This window comes from Myotis brandtii, unplaced genomic scaffold (genome assembly GCF_000412655.1).
Source record: "Myotis brandtii unplaced genomic scaffold, ASM41265v1 scaffold456, whole genome shotgun sequence".
Lineage (NCBI taxonomy): Eukaryota > Metazoa > Chordata > Mammalia > Chiroptera > Vespertilionidae > Myotis > Myotis brandtii.
In genome coordinates, this window is record NW_005367431.1 from 3842177 (window position 1) to 3862596 (window position 20420).

The 20420-nt window shown below is 45.8% G+C and overlaps 1 protein-coding gene across 6 annotated transcripts in view; it reads left to right on the forward strand.

The window, feature by feature from the left end:
- PAFAH2 (platelet-activating factor acetylhydrolase 2, 40kDa) overlaps nt 1–20073 on the forward strand; it is a 33433-nt gene extending 13360 nt beyond the window's left edge. For 2 of the 6 annotated variants that reach the window (XM_014546859.1, XM_014546860.1), the window contains exons 5-13: nt 2493–2561; nt 3167–3308; nt 4496–4609; nt 9483–9574; nt 11389–11559; nt 12682–12770; nt 13337–13385; nt 13746–13900; nt 18345–20073. In XM_014546859.1, coding sequence (XP_014402345.1) covers nt 2493–2561; nt 3167–3308; nt 4496–4609; nt 9483–9574; nt 11389–11559; nt 12682–12770; nt 13337–13385; nt 13746–13900; nt 18345–18439 — 976 coding nt within the window. In that variant the 3' untranslated portion in view covers nt 18440–20073. Of the gene's footprint in view, nt 1–2492; nt 2562–3166; nt 3309–4495; nt 4610–9482; nt 9575–11388; nt 11560–12681; nt 12771–13336; nt 13386–13745; nt 13901–18344 lie in introns of those variants that run through there. The other 4 variants (XM_014546861.1, XM_005875163.2, XM_005875166.2 and 1 more) reach the window with 4 other exon arrangements.
- The last annotated feature ends 347 nt before the right edge of the window (nt 20074–20420 follow it).

A 20420-nucleotide genomic window follows, 5' to 3' on the forward strand; every position in this document is an offset into this window, starting at 1 on the left:
GCCCCAACTCCCCAATCAGCCCTGCTCTGAGCCCGACCAGGGGCTGCACCTAGGGATTGGGCCTGCCCTCTGCCACCCAGGAGCAGGCCTAAGCCAGCAGGTCCTTATCTCCTGAGGGGTCCCAGACTGCGAGAGGGCACAGGCCAGGCTGAGGGACCCGCCCCCCCTTCCCCACCGAGTGCACAAATTTTTGTGCACCGGGCCTCTAGTTATAAATAAATGCTCTTCATTAACCAGAGCAAAATTCCAAGAAAAGGGAGGGGGCGGAAGAGACATGATTTCCTTTCATAGTTTCTGTGGTTGATTCAGACTCTGAAACCCTTCCCACGCTCCATAGACTCATGGTTTCCCATCCCAGGGCAGGGTATGTGCTTTAAACACTGAACATTTGCAATGGTCCATTGTCTCATTTGGGGCAGGCCGGGGAGGGTGCATATTTTACAGAAGAGAAGACAGGCTCTGGAAGGCATACGTGCCCAAGGTTACAGTTCGAATGAGAAAGGGATCAGAAATCTCTCTGGCTCTTATGCTCATTGCCTCCCAAAAGAAAAAGAAACTTAAGATACTGACCTCCCTGAATCAGTTGGGATATGAGGAAGTTGTATTTAACAGGAAACCGCCATATCCTAACTGATAATAGTGACCTAAACAACATTGATTTCTTTTGCAGATAAAAGGAAGCTAGAAGTAGACGGCTGATGTGGTAGTTCCATGCAGTTATCAGAGAAGCAGGCTTCTTTAATCGTCTTACTCTGCCATGGTGGCTTCCATTTCTGAAGATATCTCATGACCCAGGGTGGCTGGTTTAGCTCTAGACATTACATCCATATTTCAGGCAATAGGAAGGGAGCACTCTTCTTTTTGAGATTTCCTGAAGTATAACACAGCTGCTTGCCTCCCATTGACTAGAGCTGCTGTGTCCACTATAATAGCTTCTAGCCACATATGGCTACTGAACATTTGAGATATGGCTGGTCCAAAATGAGCTGTGCTATACATATGAAATATACACTGACTTTCAAAGATTTCATATTTTTAAAAAGTAGTAAAACACCACATTATTTTTAAAAAATATTTGTATTGATTTCAGAGAGGAAAGGAGAGGGGGACAGAGAGATAGAAACATCAATGATGAGAGAGAATCATTGACTGGCTGCCTCCTGCATGCCCCCTACTGGGGATCGAGCCCACAACCCGGGCATGTGCCCTTGACCAGAATCGAACCCAGGACCTTTCAGTCCGCAGGCTGATGCTCTATCCATTGAGCCAAACTGGCTAGGGCTTTAAATTTTGATTATATGTTGAAGTGATCATGTTTGGCTGTATTGGGTTACATATATTATTAAAATTAATTCTACCTGTTTCTTTTTACTTTTAAAATTTTTAAATTACTCAGTGTAGTATTATATTTCTTTTTGTTTTTAAATTTTTTAAAAATTGATTTTAGAGAGGAAGGGAGAGGGAGAGATAGAAACATCAATGATGAGAGAGAGAATCATTGATTGGCTGCCTCCTGCCTGCCCTACGCCTGAGATCCAGCCGATAACCTGGGCAGATGGCCTGACCAGAAAGGGAATCAAACCGTGACCTCCTGGTTCATAGGTCGACGCTCAACCACTGAGCCACACCACCTGGGCTAGTATTATATTTCTTTTGCTGGACTAGAATTTAATCACATACAAACCTGGTTGTAGAGGAGGCTGGTAAATGTCATATTTTGATGGCATGACAGTGTCTTTAGCTGAACATTAGATTATTTTATCAAGGAGGAAGAAGGTATTTGGAGTGGGCAGTTAGCAGTGTCTGCTTTATTCTTTTTTTCTGTAAAGCTGGAGGACAGATAAAAATTCCACATGCTAAATCACAGATGCAGATTTGCATATTAAAGAAATAGCCAGAGTCCTTGTCCTCAAGGTGCTTACGAACTAATTTGGGAGACATACAATATAACAATAAAAATGCAATTGTTGCCAAGACCGGTTTGGCTCAGTGGATAGAGCGTCGGCCTGCGGACTGAAAGGTCCCAGGTTCGATTCCGGTCAAGGGCATGTACCTGGGTTGCGGGCACATCCCCAGTAGGAGATGTGCAGGAGGCAGCTGATCGATGTTTCTCTCTCATCGATGTTTCTGGCTCTCTGTCTCTCTCCCTTCCTCTCTGTAAAAAATCAATAAAATATATTTTTAAAAAAAATGCAATTGTTGAAGTAGCCGAACTGTATTGGGGATGGTGTGGGATGGTGTGTGTGTGTGTGTGTATATAGGGTCGGAAAACACCATGGATTGATTTGCACGTGCTTCCTAGCAGGGGACTCTGGGGGCTGTGGTGAGAGCTGGGATATTCTGGCTGGAGAAAGCACCGTGAAAAGGGCTGCTACAAATGGAACTTCCTCCCTTCAGTCTTTTGAGATGGTCACTAGCAGAGAATAGTTAGAATGGGGGCTAAGGGTGGGCCATTTTTCTGATCACTTTTCTTTTCCTTCCTGAATCTCTAGGACACTATATTCAGCCTTCTGCATGGAGCTGGCCTCCCACGGCTTTGTGGTGGCTGTGCCAGAGCACAGGTGAGCAGTGGCAGTCACAGTGAACTATCGTGGATCGGGTGCCTGCAGTGGGCTAGGATATAGGTTAGTCCCCTAATCCTCACAACAACTATGCAAGTATCAGATCCATTTTAAAGGTGAGGAAACCAAGGTTCAAAAATGTTAAATAGCCTGGCCGGTGTGGCTCAGTGGTTGAGCATTTACCTATGAACCAGGAGGTTACGGTTCAATTCCCAGTCAGAGCACATGTCCCGGTTGTGGGCTTGATCCTCAATGGAGGGTGTGCAGGAGGCAGCCGATCAATGATTCTCTCTCATCATTGATGTTTCTGTCTCTCCCTCTCCCTTCCTCTCTGAAATCATTTTAAAAATACACTTAAATTAGTGGTAGTAAAGCTTTAAAAAAAAGAAAAGATGTTAAATAATTTGTTGAAAGTGACACAGCTGAGTTAGGGTTCAAACTCAAAATCCATGTTTTTTCTACTCTCCTATGCATGCCCTTAGATTTTTCCCCTAGCAGCTGAAGGGTGATCCAGAGAGTCTTGGGTGAAAAGGAGGATTTGGTAAAGGGGAGAAATAAGCTCAAGAGTGTCTTCGTGTTTCTTTCTGGTGACATGTGTATTTCAGGGATGGGTCAGCTGCCACCACCTGTATCTGCAAGCAGGTCCCAGAAGAGAAGCAGCCCTCGAATGAGTTGCTGGAGGAGGAATGGATTCCCTACCGCCCAATTAAGGAAGGGGAGAAGGAATTTTGTGTTCGGAATTGCCAGGTAGGCTTGTGCCTTGTGCCAATTAGGGAAGAAGAATTAATAAGCCTGTCCTCCCTGTACGACATTCACCAAGAAGACTTATCCAAATTTCTCTTGAAATCTCAGGCGTAGTGAGTCTGAGCTTGCCACATCAATAGGAGAAATGGGGTATTAATCAAGACTGTTGATAATTGCAAGTGACAGAAACCCAGCTTATGCTTTCTGGGCAAAAAGGAGAATAGATAAGCTTATGTAAGTGGACATATACGATGGGCAAGACCGCTGGAACCAGCCTCAAATGCCATCAGGACTTGTCTTTCATTCTCATCCCTGTGTCCTCTGCTGGTTGGTCTCATCTGCAAACTGACTTACTTTATGAAGTTAGAGCCACAGTTTTGACAGCTCTGAGCTTGCATATGTTTGACCTCGCCATCTGAGAGAATGGGACTATTTGAGGTTGCTCCCTCAGTCCCTACCCCTGCCCCAAGCTTCAGTAGGAAAAATCCTGGAGAGAGACTCCTAGGCTGGGAGAAGTACCAAAGCAGGAAGTTCCCATCAGAAAAACATTGTTAGATTTTTTTTTTTGCAGGGTGGGGGGCAATCCTCAAAGGCAGGGTTAACAGAAGTGGAGCTGGTAAGTGCTAGGCAGACAAAAACAGTAGATGTGGGCAATACATGACAAGTAGAATCCAGTACTGGATTGATAATAACAGCACCCTTATGTCCTTTTGTTTTCAAAGCACTTTCATATACATGTCTTATTTGGTTCTCCTGACAACCCCAAGGGTATGTAGACAGAGTGTGAATATTAGGTCAGAGTTGGGAACCTTTTTTCTGCCAAGGGCCATTTGGGTATTTGTAACATCATTCACAGGCCATACAATGTTATCAACTTAAAAATTAGCCTGCTGTATTTGGTCAAACATTTAATTAACTCACCCCTAAGGCCTTGGCAGGGCCAGACCAAATGATTTCTCAGGCCTTATGTGGCCAGAAGCCAGACATTTCCCACCCCTGCATTAGGTGATGCTATGTGAGCTGCTAAGAAGGAGCTGAGCCTTTCTCAGCATATGGGGCCCACAGGGCTTACTGAGACAAGGGCGAGCAAACTCTCCCTGCATTCTTCCTTGGCTCTGTAGGGGAGTGAGTTTCTTGCTAGATGGTTTGTGCAGTGTTCCCAGCTCCCACTAGGACTGTCTCTGTTGCAGGTGTATCAGCGGGTAAATGAGTGTACTCGAGTGTTGAAGATCCTGCAAAAGGTCACTGCTGGGCAGACTGTCCTCAACATCTTGCCTGGTGGGTTGGATCTGATGACCTTGAAGGTAGGACAGCAACTGGTATGACCTGAGCTCATGTATTCATCAGGACTTTCTTGGTTACACGTAACAGGAACTTACCTAACTTACCAGCTTGAACCAAAAGAGAATTTACTGGCTCGAATAACTATGAAGACCAAAGGCAGACTGGCTTTGAGCCGTGTAGTTAGATCTAGTGTCTCAAACGTGGCCATCAAAGCTCTGTCACTCCTCCTTCTGTCTCAGTTCCACTCCGTGTATGTGGGCTTCATTAGGCAAGAAAGGTAGTTGCTGGTAGCCCAAGCCTGCATTTCAGCTCAGCTCCAGATTTGAAAGGAAAAGAGACTCTGTTAGCTTCCACTAATCTGGGGAAGGCTGTGGCCCTGCTTGAGTCACATGCCCCTCTGGGCCAATCACTGTGCTAGAGGGATAGGATAATCTGATTGGCCTACCTAGGTTACACACCCACTCTGACAGCCCCACAGGGCCATGTGGATGAGGGAGAGATGGTCCCTTCCCCAAAGGAAGGGCTGTCCGGCAGCAGCAAGTCCCGTGTTCCCTGTAGGCTAACTCCTTTCTTTGAGGGAACCCCCAGAATCCGCAAGAGGATAGAAACTGCCCTGGCTGTTTGGTGCCTATTAGATACATTTTTCTCCCCACCCAGTTCTTTTTCTCCCTAATTTCAAAAGTAGCTCAAGCACTAGAGAACTAAGAAATCACACAAAAGCATAAAGAAAAAAGAAACAGAATTTTTTTTGACATTTTGATGTTTGTCCTTTCAGTTCTTTTAATGCATTACACACACACACACACACACACACACACACACACACACACACACATATTTGTACATATATCCTATATAATAAAAGACTAATATGCAAATCGACCAAATGGCAGAACGACTGGTTGCTGTGATGTGCACTGACCACCAGGGGGCAGACTATCAACACAGGAGCTGCCCACTGGTGGTCAGTGTGCTCCCACAGGGGGAGCGCTGCTCAGCCAGAAGCTGGGCTCATAGCTGGTGAGCCCAGCAGCAATGGTGGGAGCCTCTCCTGCCTATATGCAAATCCAAATGGCAGAACGACTGGTTGCTGTGATGTGCACTGACCACCAGGGGGCAGACTATCAACACAGGAGCTGCCCACTGGTGGTCAGTGTGCTCCCACAGGGGGAGCGCTGCTCAGCCAGAAGCTGGGCTCATAGCTGGTGAGCCCAGCAGCAATGGTGAGAGCCTCTCCTGCCTCTGTGCAACACTAAGGACCCCTCAGGGGATGTCCACCATGGGAGTGGCCTAAGCCGCCAAGCAGATATCCCCTGAGGGGTCCTGGACACAGAGGGCACAGGCCGGGCTGAGGGACTCTCCCGCCCCCCAGTGCACGAATGTTGTGCATTGGGCCTCTAGGATATATATGTATATGAAAATCTAATGTTATTTACTATAAGCTGTTTTGTGGCCTCTTTTCTTTATTTAGTAAATATATATAAAATAACAATTACTGTTTTATGAGTACTTACTATGTAAGAGCAGCTCACACAAACGTATGCAGTAAGCATTAGCATCTCTTCACATAGAAAGAAATAAAAGATCAAAGAAGCTAAGTATTTTCCCAAGGTTACACAACTAAGTGAATGGTAGAGTTAAAATTTAAATTGGGTTTTTGGATCCCAAAGACTCTGCTGTGTGCCCCAAAGCCTCTTTAGAAACTATCTTTTAAAGGTTTTGGTAAAGCCTTCCAGAAAGAGGCACCTGTTGGGATGGTCAGTAGGGAAGGCAGAACCTGGAATCTGGAGTGCTTTCCCAGCCCCCACCAGCTAAGCGGGCTCCCAGGCCTGCATGCCACTGGGGAATGGCAGGCTACAGTGTAGTTGGGTTAGTTAAGAGGTAGCCTTTTGGAGAAATACAGAATAAAAAAGGGTACATTTTCACCTATCAGACTGAGTAAGATCTGAAAATTGATTACTCATTCTTGTTGGCAAAGCTGTAGGGAAGTAGGTACAATCTTACATTGCCCATGAGAGTGCAGATTGCTCCATGTGGGGCAGTTTGGCAATAGCTATTAATGTTACAAATGCACATATTTTTTGACCCGGTAATTTCCAGTTTTGGAAATTTATTCTGCAGATACCTACACACATGCAACATGATATATGTACAAGGTTATTCATTCCAGTGTTGTTTGTAATAGCAAAAGATTGATCGTATCCTAAATGTTTACTAATAATTAGGGAACTAGTTCAATAGATGATGGAACAATGGCTGTATTCATTTGGGTAATGCTAATTGCTCTGACACATAAATCCCAAATCTCAGTGGCTTAACACAATAGAAATTTATTTCTCTCCCACATGAAGTCCAAAAATGGGAGCTCAGGGACCCAAGCTACTTTTATCCTCTAGCTCAGTGGTTCTCAACCTTCCTAATGCCACAACCCTTTAATACAGTTCCTCATGTTGTGGTGACCCCCAATTTCATTGGTACAAATTGAACATAATTAAAGCATAGTGATTAATCAAAAAAACAATATGTAATTATATATGTGTTTTCCAATGGTCTTAGGCAACCCCTGTGAAAGGGTTGTTTGACCCCCAAAGGGTCGCGACCCATAGGTTGAGAACCGCTGCTCTAGCTCTACCCTCTTCCACTTATGAAACCCAGCTTCACTGTGTGTGTTAAGCCAGGAACGGGAAAGGACATGGAGGTATGCACGAAGGAGTGTACATGGACTAGGCCTGGAAGTAGAGATTTCACTTTCACTCACATTCTATCAGCTAGAGCCACAAGGCCACATCCAACTGCTGGGAAATAGAGTCTAGCTATGTGTCCAGGAAGAAGAGGAACAGATTTGGAGATCACTAGCTATTTGTACCATGGTGAAACCAAATGTAGCTGTAAAAAAAAGATAAGGAAGCTCTTTATGTTCTAACATCATTATGCAAAAGGGTAAGATATAATATCCCTTGTGTAAAAAGGGGGGAAGTATATGTTCATGTTTACTCATATATGTGTCAGTAAGTTCTTCAAAGACATGTAAGAAACTTACCTGTTTGGGTGCAGGGAGTGGAAAGGGAATGTGGTAGGTGGGAGACTTCTCTGTATACTCTTGATTTTATTTTATTTTTCAAAATATTTTTATTGGCTTCAGAGAGGAAGGGAGAGAAAGAGAGAAAGATCAATGATGAAAGAGAATCATCGATTGGCTGCCTCTTGCACGACCCCTGCTGGGGATCAAGCCCACAAGCCCAGCATATGCCCTAACCTAGAATCGAACTGTGACCTCCTGGTTCATAGGTCGATGCTCAACCACTGAGCTACACTGGGTGGACTATTCCTGATTTTAGAGTTATATTAACCTATACAAATACCTAAACAGGCCACCAACCAAGTTGCTGGAGGCACTGAGTAAAGGGGGAGAATTTAAATATAAAAGCTTGGGATAGAAATTGGGGATAACCAGGTTTAAGGCAGAGGCTGGGCAGCGAAGCCTACAGAGACTTCCCAAGCCCCTTAGCAGACAGCTGCAGTGGCTCTTTATATAACTGTGCCCTGAAGGCTTCTAGAGGCAATTAGAAATAGGTACGTGCAGAGCATGTTCCAGCAAGCACATCACTCCACTGGATAAAAGTCAGGACAGAGACCCAGAGGAAGTAGAACCTGAGTTGGTTTCTCTACAGGCAGGTCTTGCTTCAGAGCAAAGTGGACGGGCAGCAGGAGCTCCCCCATCCTGCCCTTGACTTGGTGCGTGTCATCCCGGTGGACCGGTTTTAAGACAGGGGTCTAGCGGATGGAGAGAGTTCTTACTCTTAATGTGCTCTTACACTGATGGATCAGGTTGGAATCACATAATTTTTATCTATTCATCTATTCATAGGTATTTTTAAATGAGGAAAATAGGTTTTTAATACATTTTCATTGATTTCAGAGGGAATAGGGAGGGAGAGAGAGATAGAAACATCAATATGAGAGAGAATCATTGATTGGCTGCCTCCTGCACTCCCCACACCGGGGATCGAGCCGGCAACCCAGGTGTGTGCCCTGACCAGGAATCAAACCGTGACCTCCTGGCTCATAGGTCAATGTTCAACCACTGAGCCACGCTGGCTGGGCTATTCATAGATATTTGAATGGCTACTCTAGTCCAGGTATTGTACGTATTAAGATGGCAAAAATAAAGATGGAGGCCCTAACCAGTTTGGCTCAGTGGAAAGAGCGCTGGCCTGCGGACTGAGGGGTCCTGGGTTCAATTCCGGTCAAGGGTATGTACCTTGGTTGCAGGCGCATCCCCAGTGGGGAGTGTGCAGGAGGCAGCTGAATCGATGTTTCTCTCTCATCGTTTCTAGCTCTCTGTCCCTCTCCCTTCCTTTCTGTAAAAAAATCAATAAAACATATTTAAAAAAAAATAAAAATAAAGATGGGCCCTGACCGGTTTGGCTCAGTGGATAGAGCATTGGCCTGCGGACTGAAGGGTCCAGGGTTCGATTCCGGTCAAGGGCATGTACCTTGGTTGTGGGCACATCCCCAGTAGGGGGTGTGCAAGAGGCAGCTGATCGATGTTTCTCTCTCATCGATGTTTCTAACTCTCTATCTCTCTCCCTTCCTCTCTGTAAAAAATCAATAAAATATATTAAAAAATAAATAAATAAATAAAAATAAAGACGGAAAACATGGCAGGTTTTTGGATTTCCTGCCTACAGAAGGCTGTTCAGTCCAGGGATTGCCTGGCAGGCTGCTCTCCAGCTGGCAGGGTCTTTCATGTGGTGGGGTGGGTGGAGGTGCTGGAAACTCACTCGCTGAATTGTGCTTCTGCATTGTCTCGCTGTTTCTTCTTGCCCCTGAAGAAGTCCTCAAAAAGCACTCCGCAGTGTCTGACTTGGCTAAGTTCTCTGCTTTCCTCAGGGCAGCATCGACATGAGCTGTGTGGCTGTGATGGGACATTCATTTGGAGGGGCCACAGCTATTCTGGCTTTGGCCAAGGAGACCCAATTTCGGTGAGTTTCCCAGTAATGCTGCTATTTGTTACGTAAGTATCATGCACTAGGCACTGTTTTGGGGGCTGGGAATTTAGTGATGAACAAGAAAACAAGGTCTCTGATTTCATGGAATTTGTGGGAGGAAACAGACTAGTAAACAAGCTAATAAATAACCAAATCCCCAGCAAAACGTGCAATGAAGAAAATAAAATAGGACAGCCGTATAAAGGTCTAAGGGAAGATCATTCTAGGTAGAGGGAACAGCTAATGCAAAGGCCTTGAGGTGGAAGGAAGCTTGCTGTGTCAGTGTGGGAGGAGCATGGTGAGTGAAGGGGAAAAGATTAAAATGTGATCAGAAAGATAAAAGGGCAGATCACAGGGCCTTTGGTCAGAGTAAGGAAGTTAGGTTTTATTCTAAACTAGAGGCCCAGTGCACGAAATTCATGCATGGGTAGGATCCCTAGGCCTGGCTGGCGATCAGGGCCAATCTGTGGGGTGACCGGCGGGTTGATCAGGGGCCCCCCTGCTCACACTCACCTTGGCTGGCCTGGGGCCTGTGGGCTGGGGGCAGCTCCTGCATTGGGCGTCTGCCCCCTGGTGGTCAGTGTTCATCATGGTGACTGGTCGTTCCACCGGTCATTCTGCCATTTGGTCAATTTGCATATTAGGCTTTTATTATATAGGATTTGATGGAAGCCATTGAAGGAGTTAAGGAGAGAAAAAACAATTTTTTACATTTTAAAAGATCCTTCTGGCTACTGTGTGAAGGGTAGATAGTGGCTGGACAGAAAGCAAAGAGGCTAGTTAGAGGGAGCTATTTCGGGGTCCAGGTGAGATGATGGATTTGCATTAAGATGGAGGCAGTGGGATGACGAGAAATGAATGGAGTCAGGACATGTTTTAGAATTTTCAGGACTATGTGATGTATGAGGTGAAGGAAAGAGAGGAATCAAGGTTTTTCACTTGTGTATCCATCATTTGAGTGAAGATGATCGCCCTTTCCTGAGAGAGAAGGCTGGAGGAGCATTTGGGGTGGGAGTGGGGAGGCTTGTTTACTGCTTGACACACTGGCTAGATCTCTGAGTTGTGGCACCAAGAGGCTTTTCCTAGCCTCTGCCTCATATGCTCTGGGCTCACTTAGCAACTTGTGCAATCAGGGTGCCAAGCTGTATTTGTTAATTTGTCTGTCCTGCCTCCCTTTCTCCACTGGGGACTCCTTGAGAGCAAGAACTGTGTCATTTAGCCCTAGCTGGTTTGGCTCAGAGGATAGAGCATCGGCCTGTGGACTGAAGGGTCTCAGGATTGATTCCGGTCAAGGGCATATACCTTGGTTGCAGGCTCCTTCCCCAACCCTGGTTCAGGCATGTGTAGGAAGCAACCAATTGATGTTTCTCTCTGTGTCTCTCCCCCTCCCTTCACCTCTCTCTAAAAATCAATGAAAAAATATCCTCGGGTGAGGATTAAAACAAAAACAACAACAACAGAACTGTGTCATTTATCCCTGTATCCAGAGCATAGGGCTAAGCACACAGTCGGTACTCAAAGAATGTTGAGTGAAGGATTAAACGAAGGAAGTGCCATTCTGTGTAACTGAAGGCAGCTGCCTGAGCATGGTCCAGGGCGAGGAGAGGTCCGACCCTTGCTCTCGGTGAGTTTAAAATGTAGAAGGATCTTTGGCAACAGGTGAAAGTGGTCTCTAGCCAAGATCCTAACCGAAGGGTGTGGACCCTGGTACCTCCTTGGCTTTCTGAACCTTCAGAAGATCTCAACGCTTTCCCCCATTGCCCTGACCGCTTCTGCACGGCAGCTCCCAGTGTCTGGTCCTGTTGCAGGTGTGCTGTGGCACTGGATGCTTGGATGTTCCCTCTGGAACGTGACTTTTACCCGAAGGCCCGAGGCCCTGTATTCTTCATCAATGCTGAGAAATTCCAGACAGTGGAGAGTGTCAACTTGATGAAGAAGATGTGTGCCCAGCATGAACAGTCCAGGATCATCACTGTCCTGTAAGTAGACTCCAAGGCCATGGTCCCCAGTGCCCTGCCATCTTCTTGCCAGCTGGGCTCCCTTGATTACTTTTGGATTATCCAGAAGCTCTGACTATTAATGGGATACCTGAATACTTCCCGATTTTCAAAATCTTAATTCCTTTAGAATTTCATATCTGCTCTGCTCCACTTAGTTCTACAGTGATTTCTTCACCAGTTTATATGACTCTGTGACAGGATTTGTCTGTTCACTTCTGGGAAAAGGGTATTGTGGGATTGTGTGTTGGGGAAGAAAGTGGGTCTGGGTGGACTCCAAAGATCTTTAACCTCATTTGGGAATTTTATTGGGTCTTTTGAAGAATGTGGGTGAAGCCCGGCCATCGTGGCTTAGTGGTTGAGCACTGACCTATGAACCAGGAGATCATGGTTCAATTCCTGGTCAGGACACATGCCTGAGTTGCAGGCTCGATCACCAGTGTGGGGTGTGCAGGAGGCAGCCAGTCAATGATTCTCTCTCATCATTGATGTTTCTATCTTTCTCTCCCTCTTCCTTCCTCTCTTAAATCAATAAAAATGTATATTAAAAAAAAGAATGTGGGTATGATAGACCTTTGACATTCATAAGACAGATTTTTAGAGACCTTCATGACTACCTAAATTCAGACATCTTCCAGAAACCATCTATATTCTGGCTAAGAGAAACCACAGTCTTTTCACTCCATCATCAGCACTATCAGCTTTCTTTCATAAGCCATTTTTCACAGAAAATTTTTGAGAAATTTTAAGAAACATACCATGCATGGGAAGTGGCCTAGAGCTCCAGGTGCAGGTTGAAGGCTCGCTGACAAGGCTGTGACTTGCTCCTGTCCTGCACTTGAGCCTAAAATACATGCTTCAAGGGTCCCAGGCCCCATTAAAGCAAAATAACAAGTAACTGCATGCCACAGACCTTGGAATCTTCCAGAAACCATTTCAGGTAGTTGAAATGCCAACTCCACAGCCCTGGGTGGCTAGGAATCTGCTCAGTAATAGCGGCTTCTTCCCTTGCTCATTTTGGCCCCGGCTCTCTTCCACCGGGCCAGCCCCCTCCCTTTCATTCTGACTTCATGGCAACAGAAGACTGCTTGGAAGTTTCCCCAGACCAGTCAGATTTGGGATCATTGTGACCCCTGGAGGAAAAGGCGGTGAGAGCAGTTGGAAATGGGCACACAAGGGGGATTTAACTACTGGTAATGTATTCTTTCTTAAACTGAGTGCTGCACATTCAAGTATCCATTATATTATTCTTTATGCTTTTTCATGTGCCTTAAAAAATACATTTAAAAAAATATTTTTTTATTGATTTCAGAGAGGAAAGGAGAGGAGGGAGAGAGAAATAGGAACATCAAGATATGAGAGAATCATCAATTGCCTGTCTCCTGTAGGCCCCCTACTGGGGATCGAGCCCACAACCTGGGCATGTGCCCTGACCCAGAATTGAACTGTGATCTCCTAGTTCATAGGTCGAATGCCCAACTACTGAGCCAAGCTGGCCCGGCAAAAAAATACATTTTTGTAAAGTCACCTTTTTTTTTTTTTTCATGATATCAAAGTTTAGCATTTATATTTTTCTTCCTCATTGATTTGACTAGTAATTTTAGTTTTAAGTAATTTAGCCAAAAATGAACCTAGTCAGAATTTCACCTTTGCAGTAAATATATTTGATACCAAAGGACTTAAATTCTAACCCAGAAACTCTCTTTTACAAGCACTGCCCTCACTTAAATTCCTTTTTCCTGTTTACTTTGTGGTACAGTTCTGAAGACAGGAGCTGACATGTTTTATGAATGTTCGGAAGTCACCAGGTAAAAGCCGTGGTGTTATAGTTTATAATAACATAGGAATGGCAGGTGCTGCAGACCTCGCCTCCTTGGCCCTGTCCCCACTCTGGCTAACTCAGCCTTTTCCCTGCACCGTCAGGCATTGTGGTCCAGGAGCTGAGGCAGCTCTGAAGCCAAGCACACCTGTGTTCACATCCTAGCGCTGTCCCCTTACCAGCTGTGTGACCAGTTCTCTCCTGATTTTGTCAAAGGGGAATATTCTTCCCTTATTGTGAAAATGAAATAATGCACATAAAGTACCTTGCACATAGTAGGTGCTTAACAAATATTTGTGTACCCTGACCTCAAAACTCCTACCAGTTATTTGTTTTTCTTTTCCTCTAGTGGTTCTGTTCATCGGAGTCAAACTGACTTTGCTTTTGTGTCTGGGAACTGGATTGGTAAATTCTTCTCCAGTCAAAACCGTGGGACCTTGGACCCCTATGAAGGTCAAGAGATTGTGGTGCGGGCCATGTTGGCCTTTCTGCAGAAGCACCTTGGTAAGGACAGAACTGGGACTTCTGGGGCAGCCTGGGGTCCCTTAGATTTCCATGCACAGTAGTCTATACTGATAGGTCTCGGATCAGGGAGATTATGGCTAAAGGAAACTGACTGAAGGAGAGCGTTACATAGACGTATAGAAATAACACTTAGCTGAAAGTTTGGAGATCCTGACTCTGTCTCTTACTACCCCAATGACCTTGACCTACTCTTCTCTGAGCCTTGGTTTCCTCACTGTAAATGGAATATTCACACCTCTCTACTCCACTACCTCTGTTCTAACTCATCACTTATCTGTATGGTGGAGGAGGTTATGATGAGGAGTGGGTTAAATTTGTAGAAGTGCTTTAATAAAAACAAAGCACGGGAAGATGGTGACTAATCATAAATCACCCCAGCTAAATGGCAAGACCCGCAGAGGTCTTTGGTCCCGCCTCCTGTCCTTAGGAGATACCCTCTCATATCCGCCCTGCCACACAGTCCAGCAGCAGGGAGAGTGCTCTGCTGCAGCGTCAGCCCTCACCACCACTGGAAACTTTAATGGTTGGAAGTTACTATTGTAGGCTTTTTGGGTTACAAGGACTAGAGAGATTCACTGATTTACCTCTGCTATTCGGCCAGTGACTCTCATGACCCACGGATGCGAGGACTCAGTCTTCAGGAGACAAGAGAGAAAGGAGGCTCCCTAGACCAGTGGTCGGCAAACTGTGGCTCGCGAGCCACATGCGGCTCTTTGGCCCCTTGAGTGTGGCTCTTCCACAAAATACCACGTGCGGGCGCGCACGTACAGTGCGATTGAAACTTCGTGGCCCATGCGCAGAAGTCGGTTTTCAGCCTGGGCGAGTCTATTTTGAAGAAGTACTGTTGATATTTGGCTCTGTTGACTAATGAGTTTGCCGACCACTGCCCTAGACAAAGCAATGCTTGTCTTTAATCTTAGCAGGTGATTAGGGTTCAGCAGGCAGGGGAGGGCAAGGGTCTTCTAAACAGGATGCACAAAGGCCTGGGTGGGCCTGGTCAGTTTTGAGAAACTGTGTTCAGTGTATCTGGAGCTCAGGATGGTGAATTGTTGGAAGATGAAGGTAGAGAAATGGGCAGAAACCAGATCTCGAATCCCATGTATTTGCTGAAATAAGCTTGAACTTCCCCCCACAGGCTGTGAGAGTCCTTGGGTTCTAAGCAGGGGGATGTCATGATTAGACTTGTATTTGCATTTGGGCTGCAACGTGGAGGATGGGCAAGATGGGGCAGGTTGAGAGGCAGAGAGCCTGGGTGGGAGGCTCCTGAAGTATCTAGGTGCTGAGAGATAAGACAGAGTCTGAAAAAAAAAAAAAAAAGCAGAGCCTCTCTGCTCCAGTTAATTAGCTTTGCAAAGAGAGAAAAGCTTTTTGGTGGCCGCACAGTACCTTGTCACGTGGGAAACTAAAATAGATTGAAGAGGCTGAGCAGAACTTCTCACCAATCCTAAAAAATACCACAGAGAGCACATAGTCCAGTGACACGGGATGTTACTGTCCATCAAGAAGGTTGGTGTTTCTCTCATATTAACTACATGCAGCTCCTGCCCCCACCTGGTCATTCTCTCTTCCCCTCTCCTGGAAGTCTATTTTACACCTTCTCCTTTATCTTCAAACCTCCAACACCTCACCTTTTTGGTCTGCTCAAGATGGTTGTGCCAGCAATTCTTTTCTCTTTACCTTAGATCGGGGGTGGGCAACCTTTTTTCTGCCAAGGGCCCTTTGGAAACTTATAACTTCATTCAAGGGTCATACAAAATTATCAACTGCCCGGCCAGCATGACTCAGTGGTTGAGCATCAACCTATGAACCAGGAGTTCATGGTTCGATTTCCGGTCAGGGCACATGGCCAGGTTGCAGGCTCCATCCCCAGTGGGGGGGCGTGCAGGAGGCAGCCGATAAATGATTGTGTCTCATCACTGATGTTTCGCTCTCTTTCTCTTCCTCTCCCTTCCTCTCTGAAATCAGTAAAATATATATATATGTATTTTTTTAAAGAAATATCAACTTAAAAATTAGCCTGCTATATTGCTCAAACATTAATTAACTCACCCCTAAGGCCTTGGCAGGGCTAGACCAAATGCTTTCTCAGGCCTTAGCTAAATCCAGTGGTCAGCTCCCATTCCTCATCTCAGCGGAGCTCTCAGCACTGCTGACAGAGCTGTGATGCCATCCTTCCAAGACAACCCACTGTGGTTGTCTCCTATCTCAGGATCTACTCCTTCTCCATCTACTTCGCTGCTTCCAGGGCTCAGCGCTTGGACCTCTCCTCTATCTATGTCCTAATGTCATCTAGTGGCTTTAGATGCCATCTCCAGGCTGACGAGTCCCCAGTTTATATCTGCATTTTGATCTCTCCCATGAACATCAGATTTCGATAACCCACTAATTCAACATCTAATAAACATCACAAAGACCAGTTGCAGTTACAGTCTTTCCCTTCTCAACTAATAGTTACTCCATCCTTCTAGTTACTCAAGCCAAAGTCCTCATTCATGTCTCTTCTCTTACACCTCCCATCCCATCCCTCAGAAAGTCTTATCAGCTCTACCTTTCACATACATGTGGAATCTAATCACTTGTCGTCACCCCACAACTGCCATGCTGTGTAAGTCATCTCTCACCTAAACTTAAATTACTGTATCAGTTTCCTACTGGTCTCTCTACTGTCATCATGCCTCCCTACACAATCTTTTTTTTGTGTGTGTGTGTGTTGTCACTTTTTATTTATTTATTATTTATTTAAAAATATATTTTTTTATTGATTTTAGAGAGGAAGGAAGAGGGAGAGAGAGAGAAACATCAATGATGAGAGAGAGTCATTGATTGGCTGCCTCCTGCATGCCCCCCACCTGGGATTGAGCCTGCAACCCGGGCATGTGCCCTTGACCAGAATCGAACCCGTGTCCTTTCAGCTCGCAGGTCAATGCTCTATCCACTGAGCCAAACTGGCCAGGGCCCTACATAGTCTTTTTAATAGTACAGCCAGAGAGATCTGTTAGAAAGCAAGTCAGATATTGTCACTCCTCTGCTCAGAATCCTCCAGTGACTCTCCATTTCTCTGAGAGTCAGAGCCAATGTCCATTGTCCTGCTAGACCCGATGATGTGGTCCTCCAGTCAGTGCCTCCTGAGCTCACCTGCTCTCTTCCCCCGGCCTACCTCACTCCTGCCACACAAGTCTCCAACACTCCAGGGATACTCTGGCTTCAGCCTTTGTAGTGCTCTTCCCACTGCCTGGAACATTCTTCCTGTGTTGTCTCGTGGCTCGCTCCCACCTCCTTCAAGTCTTTGCTCAAATCTCACCTTCCCAGTGAGGCCCACCCTGACCAGCCTTTTAAAAACATTACACCTTCCCTACCTCCCTCACCCTGTCCTTGGCACCACCACTGCTTCTCTTATCTGGCTCTTTCCCCCCATAGCACTGATCACCTTTTCACATCCTATATAATTTATGATGTTTATTGTTATCTCTGCCCACTGGATTGTGAGCTCTATGAGGATGAGGATTTCTATTTGTGGATGGACTTTTTGGAACCAAGAACAGAGTGTGGCAGGTCATGGGTGTGTTCAGTATTTTTTGAATTAATGACTATGGAGCATTTATTTGTTGAGGACCTATTCCATGCCAGGTTCTTTGCAGGGCACTGGGACCCAAAGATGAAGGCAGTGGGCCCTGCCTTCTGCCCCAGGTGTTGTTTGTTTTGAACAAGGAGGTCCTTTGCCTGCTAAGCTGTGCCCTTCTCCCTCAGCCTGAGGCTGCGGACCCTTTCTGACTGTTCTTACCATGTAGTTAGACCCACCTGCCCATGACCCCAGTGCTCTCTCTTGATCATTCCCAGTGTTACGCTGCTTCATGATGTTGCACCTATTCCTTCTGCCCTTCACGGAGGTGGCCCTGGATTTGCATCCACTGGCTGGCGTACGAAGGACCTTTTCTTGCTCAGCACCATCTCTGAGCCTGAAGTAGGCTTCCCATTTTCTCACCCTTTCTGACCAAGGTGTGAACTCTGTCATTACCAGCTATAATGACATTGGACAAATCAGGTAGCGTCTTTAAGCCTAGTTTCCTCAATGATAAAGTAGGGCTAATCACAGTACTTAGCTAATAGGGATATTGTGAAAATTAAATGAAACAGTGCATGTCCATTGAGTTATTCTATAATGAGTTATTCTTCAACAAATGTTACTTTTTTTGTTATCATTATTGAGTTATTGTGGATTAAACAAATGACTTATGAAGCATCTTTATAAAGGCACTGAATGTACAGTAGTTACCATTACTGCTACCACCCTCACAACCAGTCCTTTTAGTATCCCAGGTGCTTCTCTCTAGGAAGGCCCACTAAGTCTGTGGTCAGTACTCTTTGCTCTAACCTTACAATGACTTACCTAACCTTCCTGGGGTTTTGTGTGTGTTTTTTCCAGGCCTGAAAGAGAACTATGACCAATGGAACAACCTCATCGAAGGCATTGGACCATCGCTCACCCCCGGGGCCCCGCACCATCTGTCTAGCCTCTAGACACAACTGGACTGAATTCTCATTTGGGGTCTGCCCATAACCTCCTATTAGGAAGTGGTCAACAGCCCTTCTTCACAGATCCAAAGGATGTAATCACACTGCTGATTGGATGACGGGGTACTTTGATCTTAGACTTGTTGATCTTAAATTCGTGGTGGGACTTGGATCACTTACTGATTGGCACACTGACTTTCTGGGGCCTGAGCCCTGATGGTGTGGAGTTGGAGCAGTTGGGGTAGGGCTGGGGAGCACTCAGGCCCTAAGCTGAGCACTGTGAGCACTATTAACCCAGCAAGCCTTCGCCCTCACCTTGGGCCAGGGTGGCTTCTGCAGTGAAAGAAATGAAGCCAAAGGATGGAGTGAATATTCCTACCTTCAGGACCTTTAGCCAACCTGGCCCTCTCTCTTCATACCTCTCTCAGCCTTCTCCCTCTCCAGGGCCACTTGGTGAGTTCTCAGCACTTTGGTAACTTTCTGGGATATGGACCACCGTCAGGTTTTCTGTATTTTCGAGCCTTCTCCTGCATGAAACTTAGTCCTGGGCACTTAGGACTAAGTTATCCTTGTGAGCCTATGGAGGAGGGCAGACAGCATCGCCCTCACAGCACAGGGCGAGATGCGGAGCCTCAGAAGCTCTGGATGTCTTGGGGTTTTGCTAAAAATGTATCTTGACACAAGTAGGTTGAGTTGGAGAATAACAGTGTTAAGTAGCCATTTGAACAGGCCCTTGCCACAGAGGGATGTAGTTTGGTAGCTAGAGTTCAGGTGGCCAACCCTAGAAAGGTTACGAACACTTTGGTCTTGCCTCTTACCTCAGGTATCGTGGGCCTCCACCTTGCTCAGACCGGGGTGCTATAAGTTGTCTGTTTTCTGGCTCTGAGGCCCTAGCCCCAGATTTAAGTCAGGATATAGGTTGAATTTTTATTCCGTTCCATTTATATAATATGAATGATCTTAATACTCATGTTTGCCTAATGATATGTTGGGATATTCTTTACTTAATCTGCATTAGAGCAAGATGGGGAGCCATCTGGAAGTAACTTTTCCTTCTGTCTTTCTTTGTTCGCTTACCACTTGTGACCACGCGGAAAAAAAAAAACTTAACTTTAAAAGGAAATGAAGTCTTCCTGGGGAATCTAGTTCAAAGCTGTCTGGGAAGATCAACCCGAAAGACCCCTCTCCACTACCCTAGACCTCTTACCTCAGTTCAAGTAGGGGACCCCAGAGGAGCAGGAACTAAAGGGACATGCATCTCTGCGCAGCAGGTCCAAGGTCAGTGCCTCCACCACACGCTGGGACGAGGTCTCCCACCTCTTACCAGTTGCTCTAAGAGGTGAAACATCAGATCAGTGGAGGCTCTGAACCGTGGGAGGATCTATGAATTCCAGTGAGACGTAGCGTAAAGAGAATATCACTAAAGCCTTGGCTCTAGAGTTCTATAGGCTGGTTTTGAGTCCTGGTTTCACCATGACCAACTGGGTAAATTTGAGCAAATGATGTTCTCCTTCCACTCTCGGTTCCTGCATTTCTAAGATGCATTATGATAGGAGGGTTAACTGAGAGGATGTATATGCGTATGGATTATTTAAAAGTATGTATCCTATTTTCCAAATATACAAGATTTTTTCCAGTTATCCTGTAGCTGTTGTTTTCAAGCTTAATTGCTTTTGGTCAGAAAAATAACCCATATGGTTTTCATCCTGAAACTTGCTTGTGGGCCAGTATGAGGTAAATTTTGTAAATGTTCCTTGTATGCTTAAAAAGACTATATTCTCAAGTTGTTGGCTCACTCAACAGCATGGTGGTTTTCCTTCCATGAGAGCACAGACAGATATGCAATAGGGCCTTCCAACCCCCGTTGGGGACCAGAGCCCCTCAGCACTCACAGAAGCGGCAGATGCCACCCCATGTGCATGGACTGGTTCTGCAGCTTTAGCACATGAGCCCCACCTGCTCTCTGCCCTACATGATGCAGGTATAT